This window comes from Callospermophilus lateralis, chromosome 14, assembly GCF_048772815.1.
Source record: "Callospermophilus lateralis isolate mCalLat2 chromosome 14, mCalLat2.hap1, whole genome shotgun sequence".
Classification (NCBI taxonomy): Eukaryota; Metazoa; Chordata; class Mammalia; order Rodentia; family Sciuridae; genus Callospermophilus; species Callospermophilus lateralis.
The window spans coordinates 89,822,518-89,839,201 of NC_135318.1; the positions used below are offsets into that span (position 1 = coordinate 89,822,518).

A 16,684-nucleotide genomic window follows, 5' to 3' on the forward strand; every position below is an offset into this window, starting at 1 on the left:
TCCCCTCCCAGAAGGAACTGGGCTGTCTTGTGCTCAGCGTGCTCAGCGAGAAGTCAGAGGGGCAGGGAGGAGCGATAGATTTTATTTCCTCAGCTCTGACAGCAGGCTGTGTTTTTGAGATGTGATTTCTCAAGAGGAAAGTAATGAGGCAGAATCCAGCTTTAACATCGGTTCCTTGGTCTGGAAGGACCAAGGTCCCGGCCCTCCCATGGCTCTCGGGTACGAAGGCTGGCAGGCGTGCCTCAGAAGGGAGAGGGACACCATAAGGCTGGGGTGGGAGCAAACTACCTCCGCCAAGTGCACAGGGCGAGACTGGGCCCTCAGCACGGCTAGATGCACTTTGTTCCTAGCAAGGTCTGTAATAATGCAGAATGGTTGGCCACCATCTGGGACACACGCCATGAGCGTTCCCCTCCCCAGATGGTACAAACTCAATGCCATTCACACAGCGTTTTGAAAAGCTGCCCAGCCTCTTAAAAAAAAAAACCAAAAAAAACAAAAAAGAAAAACAAAACAAGACAGATCTGAGAAACTGCATCATCTAAGGGAAGAGCCTTAAAGCAGGACAAAAATGGGATGTGGCAGTTTGAGTTTTGTGGTCACCCTCCTGAGCCTGGGTGACAGGGCAGGGGCAAGGCAGAGGGGAGAGACGTCTATCACAGTCAGTGCCCACAGTTGAGTCCTTGGGGTAGAGGAATCAGCCCATATCTCCACCCCCCGCTCCCCACCCCCAGGCACCCTTAGAAGTCATAGGGGGACACAAAGATGGTGACCTTGGACACATGGTTGGCCTGGAAGGAGCGGTCTAGGTATTCTGACATGTCAACGTCCACCTCCAGCGTCTGCGGCCCCTCTAGGGTCTGGACGAGGATCAGCTCCCCGGTTTGTCGGTCTGAGCGCTGCATCACAAAGTGGCCACGGCTGTTCCCACCCATGATCCCAAACCGCAGGCTGTTGGGCCCAGGTCGGCCGGGGGCCGAGGCCGTGGCCATGCGGAAGAGCGTGATGGGCGTCTTCAGGTTGGAGGGCAGAGAGAGGTAATGGAAGGAGATGGTCTTGGGCATGCTGCGGCAGGGCCTGCTATCCATGGGACAGGGGTTTCGCTCACACTGGCTGGAGCAGAGGCAAGATGGACGCAGTCAGACTTGGGGAAGCTCTAGAGGGTCCCCCCCACTCCCCCAACCTGCCAGCTTGCAAAAGTCACCAGGGGGCTTCCCCAGCCCTGGGTCCCTCACCCAGGAGCTCTGGAGCTGCAGGCAAGTGAATGTGGCTGGCGTCAGGCATGTCCAGGGAAGGGACTCTGCATCTATTCCAGTCCTGGGAGCCCTGATGACTCATGTGGGGTGTGTGTGTGTGTGTGTGTGTGTGTGTGTGTACACATCTATGTTGAAGTGCTTTACTATAGTTTTTAAAGAAAAACAAAGCCTGGGAAGATTCGTAATGATAGCAACACTGGAATTCAAACCAGGTCCCCTTTCTGCAGGTGGGAAGACCTCCCCCTGTCATGGAGGGACCCCCACACTCAGCTGCAGTGTGGGGCAGCACACACGAGCTTTCCAAATACAACGACATTTATTCTTAAAGCAGGAAACCCTGTCTTCCTTACCCACTTGGAATCAGGGTCCCATGGAAAGGTTTTCGGTATTTCTCTATCTTATCAAACACAAAAGACAAATAAAACTTAGTGTCTGGTGATTCTGACCATCATGATTTTGCAGATCAAATATCACACCCACCTATTAATCTCACGTCCCTGGAGGCCACAACAGACAGGTCCCTTCCTTTAGGAAGGTTCTGGAGTCCTCACTCTCTTTTATAACTGTCACTCTTAGGTGCCACACATTTTCCTGCTGCTTCTAATTTCTGCTTTGATCCAAAGAGCAACTTAAATAAATAAGCTTATGAAGTCACTTCTCTGCATCTTAAAGATAGTGTGAGGGCTCTCAGGATCTTTTTGAGAAGTGTGGGGGCTTTGTGCTAGGGATAGTTATTCCCCTTAAATGTCCATCTCCCATAAAAAGGCAATTCTACTGCTTAGGTGTGGAGCATACTGGGCATTGAACCTTCTAGCACTGTTGGAAAAGCAGATGTTGTTAACACAAAGTGCAGGGAGTCACAGCATGACTGGGCCCATTAGTTACCAGCTACCAGAATTGAGAAAATGACCATATTCCAAATCATGTTATATATACCTGCCTCTGGCTGCTGTGGGATTCAAGGTAACATCAGCAGCAGCTGCTTCTGTCTGGTCGCCCTCCCTGGCCATGCCTACTAGGTGGCTGCAGTGCCACCATCCTCTGTGGCAGGGGAGCCTTTGGTGCGTTACTCTCCCATGACAAGCTGGGTTCTTATGGCAAAGTGTTAAATGCAAACCCCTAAAGGGAATTGGGAGCTCAGAGAAGCTGGTCGCCCTGCTCCCTGGCCCTCATCCTTCCTGTGACACAGCTGCTCCCTCCCCCAAGGCCTGGAGGCGTCCAGCCCTGCCACAAGTACAGGTGGGAGCCTGGGTGCAAAGAGCTGTGGGTGGCCCTGTTTGTACTCACAAGGGAGAAGTCTTCACGTAGCTCACGTTGTGGCTGCCTTCGGGGCACTCAGGGCTGACGCACTGGAAGCCTCCCCCAGTGTTGATGCATGTGGTCCCCTGCGGGCACACGGGCTGTGGACCTGCACACTCATCAACATCTGAAATACAGGACAGGAACCCAGGGTAAACATCCACCCACCCCTGACTTTCCCTCCATCACCAAACCACAGGAGCGGTCCCAGCAGGCTCTGAATGCAGCACTCCACACAAGGTGGACTTTCAAATGGCACTTATCTTCAGGCAGGAACCACCCCCAGCCATCTGGACCAGGGGCCTGCAGAAGTGCTGCAGAACCATGCTGGGGAGCGTGCTCCCCAGGATCCTATCGTCCTTCCCTCCCTCTCAGCCCAAAGCCTCTGTGTTGGTGTTTGCATGCTGAGGTTCAAATCTCCAGAAAAACCTTCCTCCTGGGCTCTTCCCCAGCCAGATGCAGACATGCCCTGCTCTGCTCTCCTTCCAAGCACCCAGGGAGTCCCCCCGCTGGAGACCATCTCTCCCCACATCAAGCAGTCCTCTGTGGGCCTCCATGAACTGTGGGATGGGCTGGGGGGGTGGCTCCTTGGATGGCTCCTGCTACTCCAGTCCCAGAGGCAGACCCCCCTGAGCCTGTAGGGGACCCCCAAGAGAAGATAGCAGGGAGCCACCTCTTCCTGAACATGCCCAGGTGTGCCCATGGAGGTGGCCCCTGCCACTGCCCAAGTGGGCAGTGCTGCCCTCAGTGTGCTGTGTCCACAGGGGTATATGGGGGGAGAGCAGAGCTGTGGGTCCTGCCAGTGTGCGGTGGTTCTACGTCAGTGGACTCAGTTCTCCCCAGAGGCCTGCTGCAGCACCAGAGCTCAGGGTCTGGCACCCGGAGGAGCCTGGGCTGTCTACAGCAGTCCCTCCCTATCCAGGGTTTTGTTTTCTTCAGTTACAGTTAACAGTGGTCAACCACGGTCCAAAAATATGAAATGGAAAACTCTAGAAATAATTCATGTTATAGATAAGTTTTATTGGAGTGTATTTTAATAATTGCTCTAATATTAGTTTTCACTGTTAATCTCCTACTGTGCCTAATTTATAAGTTGCACTGAACATAGGTACCTACACAGGACTGGGTACCAGCTTTGGCTGCAGGCATTCACTGGGGGTCTTGGAAGGTACCCTCCATGGATGACGGGGATTACCATGCTCTGACTATGAGCTGCTGTGGAGAACTGGACTATTCGCGTTTATTAATGTCAACACTTGAGAGGTGGGGTCACAGGAGGCCTCCCTGTCCCTGGAGCTGGTGACAACAGTGACTGTTGCAAGAGCTCTCAGCCTCTCCAGCCTTAGAAAGCTCAACCCAGTCCCCCAGGGGGCCACTGCTGAGGGACAGGATTCAGCACAGGGTAGAACCTAAGCCAGTCATGTCCTTCTTACCTGTGCCCATCCAACCCCCTCTGTTCTAGGAGGCTCACTGGCCTGGGCTCTTTCTGGGCTCTCAGTTCTCTGGACTCTCAGCTGGACTGGCAGATTGGAGGTAGGAGGGTAGGTGTGTGCTCCTCTGCAGGGTCCCTGCCTAGGGCCAGATCTGGTGGTGGCCACCAGCCCCCCAGCTATCTGCACCCCCCAGCCATCTAGGAGGCTCTGATAAACCCCATCCTGTCCTCACCACTCAAGCCCAAGGATAGCAGCAGCCCTCACTCTTGCCAGTCCCTGGGCCTTCCGCCTTCCTGTTGCCCCCAGCTAGCCATGGATCATGGCCAGCATTGTGTACCTGTCCACATGGAGGCACAGTGACTGTAAGGTATCATCCCTTTTAGGGGTGGCCTTGCAGATGCCCATACAGGGCTTTGGAATCTGATGGGCTTCTCCAGGTTGTACATCAGAAGTGGCCGTCTGGCTGCTCTGTCTCTGGGTCCAGCCCCAGCTGGGTGGAAATGATCTGACCTTGAAAATAGTCACTCGCACAGGTTAAGCAACTCATTTCCTATTTAGATGGCGTGGTCTGGTTTTGAGAGGCCCTTTTGTTGCTGTGTTTAAAGATCAAATGTACCTGAGACACTGACTCCCCTAATGGGGACTCCTGGTTGTGAGGTCGGGGCTAGGATGAGTGGCGGCAGCAGCTGGTCATCAGGTACAGAGGGTAATATCCAGACCCAGGGCCACTTGCCCCTGCTGCAGCTCACTCACCCTCACAGGTCTTCCCATCAGTCAGGGTGTGGTATCCACTGGGACAGGTGCAGCGGTAGGAGCCTGGGGTGTTCACGCAGGCATGCATGCAGAGCCGGGGCCGCCCCTCCTGCCCATAGAGTTCACACTCGTTCACATCTGAGGAGAGAAAGGCCGCTGACTTCAGGAGCCACGAAGCCGGTGTCATCCAGCCACCAACTAGGGTGGCCCCATTCTCTAGCAGTTGAGGCTATTGCTGGACTTGGGGTAGCTGCTGAGCCTGAGCCGCAGTAGAGCACGTGGATAACAGGGCTCAGAGCTCTTCAAGCCATGAAGGGGCGTGGCTTGGGCACGTAGGCGGGGCCGGGATCCGACAAGGGGAGGCGCCTGGGATCCCCCACCCCGCCCCGCTGCTTTCTCTAGGCTGGCTTTCTGAGGAGCACCCCCACGGTCTACCCAGCAGCTACATCCATTTGTTTAACACCGAAACAGCGAAGTGGGCGGGGATTTCCGAGACCACGCCCAGGAAGCGTCCTCCGCCCCACCCCCTCCTTTCGCGCGTGCCCGGGGCGGGGCGGGCTCCCTGCAGGTGGGCGGGCTGCGGTGGGAGCCCCGCCCACTCCCCGCGTGTCCCCGGGTCCCCGCGAGCCCGCGCCTACCCTGGCAGACACTGCGGCCGGCCGCGGCGCTCAGGTGGAATCCGGCCTCGCAGCTGCAGTGCTGCGCCCGCTCCACCTGCGCACAGCGCGGCGCGCGGCTGAAGGCAGGGTCGCCGGCCACGTCGCCCTCGTCCTCGTCCTCGTGGGCCGCTGCGGGGAGAAGACGGGACTCCTCAGTGCCGGCCGGGTGCACCTGCGAGGGGCCCAGCCCTGGGGAGCCCCGCGCAGCCCTTCCCGAGCGCTGCCCCTGGAGTGGAGAAGGAAGACGCGCAGGTCCCCAGGACCCCGGCAGGGCGCCCAAGCCTTGAGGACGGGGGGCGCACGAGTGAGATGTGGCGTGGAGACGCAGGTCACTGGATGGCCCCCGCCAAGGCCTGCCAGGGCGCGAAGTCCTCCTTCCTTTTATTTTTTAACATCCCCAGCGCTTTTTATTTTTTAATTAATGTATTTTAATTAGGTATGACAGCAGAATGCATTTTGATCCAGTGTACATAACTGCAGCACAACTTTTCATTTCTCTAGTTGTGCACGCATAGCGTCCCACCGTACATGCAGCCATCCATGTACCTTAGGGTAATGATGTCCATCTCATTCCACCACCTTTCCTGCCTCATGCTCCTCCCTCCACCTCCCTCCCCTTTGTTCCATCAAAGCTCTTCCATTTTCCCCATGTCCCCCCCATTATGGATCAGCATCCACTTATAAGAGAGAACATTCAAGCTTCTTCTCAGCAAAAGAAACAATGAATGAAGAGACAGCCTACACTTGGGGAGCAAATTTTTGCTCCCTTCTTTTTAAAAAACACTTGAACTCCAGGGACAACAGTGATCCCTGGAGTTCAAAACTTTGGGTCTCTATTTTTTGGGGTGTATGTGGGTGTGTGTGTTACCAAGAACAGAAATTAGTTTTTTAACTATTTTTAAAATTTTTTTTCAAAGGATTTGGAGCTCTTACGTGGTTAAGGGGAATTGGAGAGGAATCAGTGGGATGACTCCTGGGAGGCACAGGAGGAGGACAGTCCCCTGTGACTCCACTCACAGGAGGCACCTGCTGTCTAGTCCATGAGGCAGACGTGGTGGGCAGGGCTGGTGGCAGGAACCAGGTAGGGGGAATCTGACAGAATTCCAAGTCTAGCAGATGAAAGCACCCTGGAGATGGCTGGTTGGCGTAGCAAGCAATAGGGTGTGAATGTGGTGATTAAAATGGCAAATGTCATTTATATTTTATCACAATTAAAATAAGATGAATTGATTTTTTTTTAAAAAAATTGGGGGACATGCCTGTAGTTCTGGCTACTTGGGAGGCTGAGTCAGACAAGAGGCTAGGCTCACTTGAGCTCAGGAGTTCAAGGCCAGCTGGCAATATAGTAAGACCTGTCTTAAAAAAAAAAAAAATACACACACTTGGAGACAGGCTCTCCCCCCCCCCCCGCCGCCCCCCCAGCCACAAGGACACAGGCCCCCTGAGGGGAAGGAAAAGAAGGTTCTAGCTCCGGGCAGGTGAGCAAGAGCTCAGGTGTCTGCTGGCCTTTCACAGACACTGTAAGAACAAGAGCTGGCATTAGATAGATGTACCTACTTACGACCGCTTTCACCTTCCTGGATGTTATGTGCCGCAGTCTGGCTGGGCACAAGATCACGAGCCACTCAAACAGGAACAAACTTTATTTCTGAAATAGCCGCCAATACCCTGTACGCGCCCGGGAAGATTCCCGATCCACACTTGAGGCTACTTGGGCAATAACCAAACAGACTCCATTTTGCCCTGAGACTCCATGTCATGTAAGAAATGCTTCTCCCAGGGAAAGCCCTGCCTCTGTGCCCATCAGTGGTTGCTTAGCAAAGCATGTTTGGCAACACAAAATGACAATTCTTATACAATGTAAAAGTCTTCTGCCTTTGGTTCCCAGTTTTTTAATTTGGACTAAGTACCCTGAAAGAGATTGATTGTCTACACATTAGTAACCATTCCCTAATTTGCACTCAACCAGGGAGGTTTGGGCCCACTCCCTTTTCTGCTTATGATTTTAGATCTCATGACATTGGTTCATGGTTTTGAATCGTAGCAACAGCCACTTATGTTTTAATGTGGTTTGGGACTATAAAGGGTGTACTCACACCCCAGGAGGTGCTAGAAGGTTAGACTTGCAGCCTCCCCCTTGGCCCGCCAGCTGATGAATCTGGACCACCAACTGGTGAATAACATTTCTGTCTCCTGCTGTAAGAGCCTTAACATGGTGAGGATTCTGGTCATCCAGATATTTCATAGTGACCACTGGACCCGAGGGACAATGTCCTGAAGGTCCTACAGCAAAAGAAATCTCAACATGAGGTGGGTGGGTAGAACGTTCAGTGACCAAGTCTGGGGTGGGGGCCATTTCTTCTCCCCTTGTTTGTAAACAGAGGCAGTGGGGCTGCCAAGAAGCCTTTGCCCCCCTCTCCACAGAAATCGGCCCCAGGACAGGAGCTACGGGACCCTGGGCTCCCCTGGAGGAAGCACTCAGCAGGCTGACTCACTAGCCTAGTCCAGGCACAGTGAGAGGCAAATCCCCGGGGGGCACTATTCAAACCTGACCTTGGGCATCCACCAGTACACTTCCCCCACAGAGACCCCACCAGGCTTTTCTGGCAAAGGAAAAGAACATCTTTGGGTTGGAATTTTTTCTTTCTTTCTTTCTTTCTTTCTTTTTTTTTAATAGAAGTCTTGATTGAGCAGAGCATGGGAACCCTATTCATTCTCCACAGGTCCCTTGTCATGAGGTTTTCTTGCCATGTGCAAAACGAGCCACTGTGTGGCCCGTTAGACCTCTGCTGGGAATATACTGGGACTCACTACTCAAATGTCTGGCTTTGAGATTTTCAAATGCTTTGAACTACATCAGCAACTGCCCATCTTGTAGCACGTGAAGTTTGGAGGAAAGGCTTCTGCTGGCTGAGATGCGGATGGAGCAGAGGGCCACACTGGGGCTTCTCAGCCACATCCCCACTGGCCGAGCTACTGGGTTGCATGGAAGAGCTAGGCTCCGTCCAAGTGACCACCTTAGGGATGAGAGGATATCCACCAGAGAGGACAGACACACTCCACTGAGGGGCACTGAGCTCTCCATACATCTGTGTTTGGTGACAGTGACGAGTCCTCACCTCCCTGCAGTGGAGCATTGCCACCAGCCGGCAGCAGCTACATACCAGTCTGAGCCTGATGCTGACAGCGACTCCCAGTCCTCCCTGGGGGACAGATGCACCTGTGCTGGCCGACGCCTTCGAGGCACGTTCCGCCATTTTGACAAGGCTGACTGGAGCACTCGCTGGTACCTAGGAGAGAAGGGATTCCCAAACACAGATGTGACTCCAGCCCTAAAACAAAAGGCAATCAAGAGCCAACTTCCTTTGTCACAGGACTCCTCCAGCTGTCTACCCCCACCTGACCTGGCCTCCCTCTCCACCTGCAAGAGCTGTGAGGGGGCCGAGGGGCTGACTGCTGCCCTGGCTCCTCTCCTCAGCAGCCCTGCCCTCTGTGAGGAGCGGGCCTGGCACTGATTTAGTGTGCAAAGCTGCAGTGTAGACAGCTGTAGCCAGGCGGAGGCCTCTGTCCTCTTGCCTACTCCCTCTGTCCCCATTAGCCAGTGTCAAGGTGGAACAACCTTTAAACAGGAGTGAAATTCAGGGGTGTTGTCAAGAGGAAGGATACCCAGCAGGATGCTGGGAATGGGAACAATGAGTCCCCCAGTTTCACAGCCGCAAGCTCTCCTATGCTTCACCAGGTGGGAGTGATCGACTTTTCAGTAATGCCGTTCCCTGCTCAGGCCCTCCACGGGTCTTTGAAAGAGTTCTAGGTAGACACACGGACTGTAAAAGTGCACTCCATTTTTCTCTGAGTGCTAGGTGATTGTTCTTTGCTTATTTATAGCTTTTAGTATGCATCCACTTTCTCCAACACGCATTTGCATATCTTAGTTAGGTAAAGATGATTTTCAAAGCCCTCAGGCTATGTGCTTGTTATGAATTTCCTAAGCCGGGTTTCAGTCCGGGTAGGAGTCATCTGCGCAGGAAGAAGAGGTCTGCCTGCTGACCTGCTGGCAGCATCTAGGAACTTGAACCCATGCCCTCATCAATGTAAGAGCCCCTTGCCCACCCCTCTAAGAGGGAGGTGCTTTGCCTGAGGAGACTGGCAGCCTTGTTTGGGAGGATTCAAGAGGACTTTGGCTTCCTGTGGGGCTGCCTTGTTATGTAAACTGTCTGAGGGCTTCTGTTTGTCCATAGGGCCCAGACTGTGCAGATGTCACCTGCCCAGGGGACAGGACCCATTTCCATGGCTCTGTAACCTCAGCCTGGTTGTGCCCTCTGCCAGCCATTCTGTTCTCAGGTGACCAGTTTCCAGGACTGGGGCTGGAACAACTGCTCACAAATGCCATGGAGCTTGGTCTGCTGTGTGGACCTGTGGTCCAGCCCCATCATTGCCACCAGCCCGCTCCAAGAGTGAGCCACCACTAGGCCATGGAGAGGTGGGCAGAGAGTCAAGAGGTGTGAACACTGGTGTCTTTCAGCCTGACCCCAAGGGCCAGGGGCCACTGCCTCTCTTTGGGGGCCTCCAGTGGAAGATACAGAGCCTGGCCTCCACCTGGAGTCTGTGGGAGGAGGACTGGGGCCTCAGTGGCCAGACACATACCCACACAGGTGCCCCTGGACTCGTCCTGTTGCCCTCTCTGGATCTGCCCAGGATGCTCATTTCTTGACAGGCTCCATACAAACTCCCCACATTTCTAACCTTTTTTTTTTTTTTTTTTTTAATACCAGGGATTGAGCCCAGGGGTGCTTGACCACTGAGCCCCATCCCCAGCCTTCTTATTTTTAATTTAGAGATAGGATCTTGCCAAGTTGCTTAGGGCCTTGCTAAGTGGCTGAGTCTGGCTTTGAACTCGTGATCCTCCTGCCTCAGCCTCCTGAGCTGGGATGACAGGTGTGCACCACAACGCCCGCTCACATTTCTAATCTGAGGTGCAGTCAGAGGCATTCTATGGCCTGGTGCTGTTGGCTCACTGTTTGGGTACCACCCATGTTCTCTGTCCTTGAAGAGAGAGATTTATGGTGAGTATCGTGTGATTCAGATGACAAAAGGAGTGGATCGGAGAAGAGACCTGAGAGGATGTGTTCGGGCAGAGAGCTACAAACGGGGGGGGGGGGGGGGGGGGGGCAGGAGCCCAGGCATGGAAAAGAGCTGTGTGACAGAGGTGGGACTCCTGCCTCCCCCCAGCTGAGCTCTGTCTCTGCGACTTGACGAGGGTGTCTTCCAGGGATCCTGGGCCTGTCTGTCCGATTCCTCCACCTTGGTGCTCTCGTCATGAGGGAGCACTCCCCACGCTGAGCAGGACCTCCTCCATGACTGTGCAGTGTGCTCCAGAGCCACCCAGACAGCTCACGGGAAGCAGGCACCGAGGCCTCCAAAGGCCTGCCCTGCTGGAGACCAAGGAAATCGGCACTTTTAGTATATTCTCTAGTTATTACTGATATTAACTCAACTTTGAGAAACACCCTGTATTTGTTCCTGCTGTTCCTAGAAGCAGAGAAGATCCTGAGAGTTTCAGAGCATGGATGGATTTGGGGCCCTAACCAGCCAGGGTGGTGCCAGTCACAAGCAAGCTACACTAGACAGAGGGTTCGTACCCACCGGCCACGGGGGACATCCGCACAGACTCACTGCCTCTTGCCTGATGTCTTGGGAGACCTAAGTAGACCCTCACCGAAGTCAGAGCCCGGAAGGTCAGACTCTCCCTGGAAGATCATTGTGTGGAGTGGACGGTCCTGCCTGCCAACCATGGCAGTGAGTCTGCTGACCTCTTCCATGGTCCCACGTGGTGCTCTCCTGATTCTTGATCTTCAGCTCCCCAGCTCATTCCAGACTCATCCTGAGCTCTGTCTCTGCAGCCTCCTTCCTGGCCATTTGTCCTTCCCCACCAGAGGACCACATGGTGCGGCCCACCTGGACTTATACCAGGGCCACATATACTAACATTTGGGAAGGGTTGGCATAGGGAGCAAGGTGGTGGCAAGTCCTAGAATGGGTTGGAGAAGGGTATTTTTCATCTAAGTATAAACTGGGCGTGGTGGTCACCCTGTGGTGGCTACCGTGAAGTACTCGTAGGTCACTACCCATCTCTCAGCAGCTGCTGGACACGCCCTCTCCCAAGTTAGCGGACTGCAGCTGCCTTGACACTCTGCTCTCAGAGGAATTTACCTGATTGGCCTACCCAGGTGTCAGTCAACCTGCTGACAGTGGACATCATGAAGATAGACTCAGCCCCCCTGAAACCTGATCTCTCGCCTCATTTGAATAGCTTCTCCTCAATAAAAGGGGTCAGCACGTGCTCTCATTCTCTCTCTTCCTGCAGACGCTTCAGGTAAGAGGAATCGTCACAGAGACCCCCAAAGAAAAAGGTATTTGTGTCTCTTGTGTGGTTATTTTGTGCAGCCCAGTCAGCCCAGTTCAACTGGAGTGACCCCTGAGCCTTTTAGTCATGAGAACTGAAACCCGGCACTCCACATCGTAAAGTTCTGTTTTCAAACTAGCATAGAGAAAAAACCGTGTCCTGCCTCCCCACACCTCAAAGCGCTCTCCCTGAGCCTGTCTACAGACACAAAGGACACCCAAGGGATTCCCTCCATCCTGAGGAACCCCGGCGGCTCACCAGCAGACTGCAACCCCAGAACAGAGTGACCACTGCAGACCCTGCCTCTTGTCCCCCTCCTCAAGCACGGGTGGCTTCTTGCCCTCAACTAATAAGACCCAGCCGCCAGAATCCAGGGCAGAGAAAGGTGTTGAGGAACAAAGACTCTGGGGTCAGAGTGTCCCCAGCTATGTGACCTTACCACAAGGTCTCAGTCTCCCTCTCTGCAAGAACACGACCTTGTTGTGAGGGTGAGTAAACTCATCAGCCCCGGCCTGGAGTCAAGGTCATGGATCAGACAAGTTCCCCATGTTCTGTGGTCCAGGAATGATTAAAGAATCAAGCGAAAGTGTCCCAGGGAGCAACCCTTCCTACCCATCAGATCCAAGCAGTGCGTTGGGCGGGCCGTACCTCTGCAGCGGGGCTGCTCCCCCGTCCAGGTGCCATTGGGAAGGCACACCACGCTGCTGGGCCCCACCAGCCGGAAGCCGGGGTTGCAGGTAAAATGCACTTCATGGTCGACCAAGTACTTGCTTCCGAACTTCCTGCCGTCAGGGGGGGCGCTCAGCGCCGGGCAGGAAACTGTAAGGAGAAAAGGCAGGGTGAGGAGCCCTCCTCCCGGCCACAGTCGGCTTCCTGGCTTACAGAGGTGGACCTCTGTGAGTCCCGTTGCAGGCTGTGTCGTGCAGGACACACCTCTCACCCAGTCCTCAGGGGCTCTCGGGGTGCCTGCTTGATGAAAGGTGGACATGGCTCAGCCACACCAAGTGGGAGCCTAAGAGAGGGGCGGACTCCGCCCTGTTGTGGTTGCCCCGCCCTCTCGCTGCCACTTACTGGCTCTGCTTTCTGGGAGCTCTAGCCCCCTGGGTTTCTTTCTTTTTCTTTCTTTTTGGTACTGAGGATTGAATCCAGGGGTGCTTAACCACTGAGCCACATCCCCAGACATTTTTGAGACAGAGTCTCCCTAAATTGCTTAGAGCCTCGCTAAGTTGCTGAGGCTGGCCTTGAACTTGTGATCCTCCTGCCCCAGCCTCCCAAGTCACTGGAATTACAGGTGTCCACCACCAACTCTGGCTCCACTAGGGTTCTTTAAGTGTCCTGAACAGGCTAGGTTCAGGCCATCTCCAGGCCTCGGCTTTTGTCCTCTCTGCCTGAAATGTTCCCCAGAACTTCTCCCAGCTGGCCCCTTCTTGCTTTTCAGGTCTCTACTCAAATGCTAGAACCTCCCAGAGTGAGTGCTCCCCAACCACCATGGCCAGCCGAGACCTCCAGGGCACATCGCCCCACAGCTCCCTGACTTTCTTCTTAGATTTGCAACCATTTGAACATCCTTGCTGGCCGGGTTGTCTCCCCCTTGGGGTTAGTATTCTCTGTCGGGTGCAGTCTGGCCTGGGCCCTGCTGTGTCCCCAGCACCAGCCCTATACCTGGCGCTTAGTGAATGACCTATAAATGGTTCTTGAGCAAGCAGATGAATGACACATCATGTGTTGGGCTCTCCCTGTGTCCCCAGGTAAAACGCACTTTTTAAAAAGAGAACTTGCCACTTGCGACCAAGACAGACAAAACCCAGTCCTCAAGAGGCCCAGAGGGTACCACGCTTGCCACCGCACTATTCCCTGATACTCCACCCCAGCCAGACTCAGCAAGGGTTCTCCACGGGGCAGCCGGGGCAGCCTGGAGGGGCAGGAGGGCAGGAGCTGACCCCTGAAGCTCTCAGGGGTTCTTGTTAATGGGGAGTTCCTGAAGCAGGAGGGAGCTCACCTCCAGAGGCCGGCAGGCCCACAGGGTGCTGCCCAGAGCCTGAGATAGGTGACTCCATGGTTATTTTTAAATAACTTTATCATGCTGACAAAGTTTAAAATACTGTAGGGGAGAAAGGAATAGGGTCTCTTTGGGAAGAAGAAATATTTAAAAACCTCAAGAAAGAGCCAGATGTGGTAGTACATGCCTGTCATCCCAGTGACTTGGGAGGCTGAGGCGGGAGAATCTCAGGCTGAAGGCCAGCTTGGGCGACTTACTGAGACTCTATCTCAAAATAAAGAATAAAAATGGGTGCAGGGGTGGGGCTGGGATGGTAGCTCAGCGATACAGTGCTCGCCTAGCCCAGGCGGGACCCAGGTTCGATCCCCAGCACCACATAAAAAATAAAGGCATCGTGTTGTGTCAAGAGGCCAGAGGGCATCACACTTGTGATTTTTTCAGTACTGAAAAAACAAACAAACAAAAAATCCAAGAGCAAAACAAAAAACCTCAAGAAAGAAAAATCACCTGTAGGGGCAACACAAGTAACAGTACCTAGACAGCTTGAACAGTATCTGGCACATAACAGTTGCTCAATGAATGTGGGTGGCATGAATGAATGGATTCCAATTAGTTAGAAATCAATTGTCAATCACATCCCCAAAGAGAGCTGAAGGCCACTGCTCTGGTGGAGGATGAGGAGGAACCCCTGGGTGGATCCACTTTATGAGCATGTCCTGGAGAGCACATGGGGGCCACATGAATTCCCTGCACCTTTTGGAATGAGGTTAGTGTGTAAGGAATGAGATCAGCAGGAAAGTAATCACAGCAGCTTGGGGACAGGGAGACAGAGGGCCTGGTGCCAGAAACGGGAAGACCAGCAATTATTCTTGCTCACCCCCAGCAAATGCCCCTGCCCCCACAACAAAGCAGAAGATAATCTCCCCACTACTGGCCATTTGATCTGGGGCAATGTCTGGCCTTCCCGAGGCCCAGGGACCTCACGACAACCTGATAGGATTGTCCCGGGGCTGGACCCCTGTGACGCACCCAGCACTATGCCCAACACCTATTGTGAGGCACAGTACATGGTGGGAACTTTTTAAAAAGAGAACTTGCCACTTTAAAAAACCTAACCTGGCTCACTCTCCTGAGTCTGGTGGACAGGGGCCTGGGACAGGGCAGGGCGCACTATAGGGTTCCCTGCAGGTAGTTCTCTGCAATCCCGTGGAACAGGCTCTGTGAAGTCCAGCCTTTAACAGGAGAAAATAGAATCACTGGATCAAGGGCCCGAGGCTGCTAACCCCTTTCTCTTGGCCTCAGTTTCCCCGCCTGTAGGGAGAAGGACGCCCTGCCTGCCCCTTGGAGTTGGTGTGTGGAACCCCACTGAGGGCTGGGGCCTCACCTGCCTTGGAAGGGTGAGTTTTGATTGGCAGGTTGAGCGCAGCCAAGGGAAAAAGGAGGGGGCTCCGCGTTGAGCCTCTGGATTTGCCACCACAACCTCTGTAAAGTAGCGGCCCAGGAAACGGTCTCCACGGCAAAGAGCGCCCCATGGTGTGTCTGCGGTGAGCAGGTGCGGTCAGGCCCTAGGCTCGGTCCCCGCCCGCCCCAGGACCTGGAGCCAGAGGAAAGCACCCACCCGCGTCCAGCGCGCCCGCCCGCAGGGTCAACCAGGGGAAGGCGCCCCTGTGCGGTCGGAGCTGTCCCCTGCAGAGTGGCCTCGGGCCGCGTTGCAACCTCAACAGACAAGCGGGACTCGTCCCGGGGGACCCTCCCCGCCTCCCCGCATTGGAACATCCCTGGAGGATGCTTTTCACGCCTGAACACACGGAGCGATCCTCAGCCTCCCGCACAGCGCTGCGGGGCCGGCCCGCTGCGGGACGCCAGCACGGGGTGGGGCGTGCGCCTGCGCTCTGGCGCTTTCCCACGAGTTTTGCGGTGAACTTAAAACTGCCCTAAAAAACAGCCCTTTAAGGATGGGGAGTAAAGCTCAGCGGTAGAGCGCTTGGCGCGCATGTGCAAGGCCCTTATTTCCATTAAGAGTACTAAAAAAAAAAAAAGTTCGTTAAATGACAAGCCCATTGCTGTCCCACTGGGTAGGGATAGGAAAGTGGAGACGTGATTGACGATTGATTTCTAACTAATTGGAATCCATTCATTGATGCCACCCACATTTATTGAGCAACTGCTATGGCAGTTCTGCAGGATCATAGGGACCATGATGGCTGTGTAGCCCAGAATGAAGGTGTAAGAGGAAAGAGGGTGACAGGTCGGGGGAGACAGTAGGCGCCGTTTTAATGCGCGCGCACACACACACACTCACACACAGAGGCACACCAGCCAGGGTTAAGATGTGCCCTCTGATGGAAATGGAGGCAGGAAGGCAGGGAGGCGGGAGGAGGGAGGGCCATCCAGGGCTTCCTGCAGGGGTGACCTGGGCTGGGGACAGAACTGCGGGCGGCTGGAGTGGGTTTAGGCCCCAGCAATGCTAACACGGGACCCACCTGGGGGCGCATCCGAGGCCACCCTGCTCACAGAGTTCTGCAGCGCGGCCAGTCGGCTCTTCATGTGGCGGATGCCCTCCGCGAAGCGGGTCTCCTGGCCCTTCAGCAGCTGCTGCAGCTGGCGGATGGCCGAGAGGAGCTGCTGTTTGCTGAGACAGTTCTGGGGAGAGAAGAGCCCACCCCGCATCAGGACGGGCTCAGACCCACGCGCTGGCTCTAGGTCCAAACCTCTCTTATTAAGCACCATTTGGAAGTGGCCTCCTGAGATGCCCTCTCTGCCCAGTCCAGTTCACCTCTCAAAAAAAAAAAACAAACAACAAAAAAAAACCAAATGAGGGCCCTCCAGCACCTGTAATCTCAGTGGTTGGGGAGGCTGAGGCAGGAGGATCACAAATTCCA

The 16,684-nt window shown here is 54.5% G+C and overlaps 1 protein-coding gene across 1 annotated transcript; it reads right to left on the reverse strand.

Moving 5' to 3' along the window:
• Positions 1 to 740: 740 nt before the first annotated feature.
• On the reverse strand, positions 741 to 16,472 carry Fbln7 (fibulin 7). Its single transcript, XM_076832784.2, has 7 exons — positions 16,286 to 16,472; positions 12,452 to 12,622; positions 8,565 to 8,690; positions 5,380 to 5,529; positions 4,742 to 4,879; positions 2,544 to 2,682; positions 741 to 1,113 (listed from the first exon to the last, which is right to left on the reverse strand). The coding sequence occupies exons 1-7, from the start codon at positions 16,470 to 16,472 to the stop codon at positions 741 to 743; spliced, it is 1,284 nt and encodes a 427-aa protein (XP_076688899.2).
• Between the last annotated feature and the right edge of the window lie 212 nt (positions 16,473 to 16,684).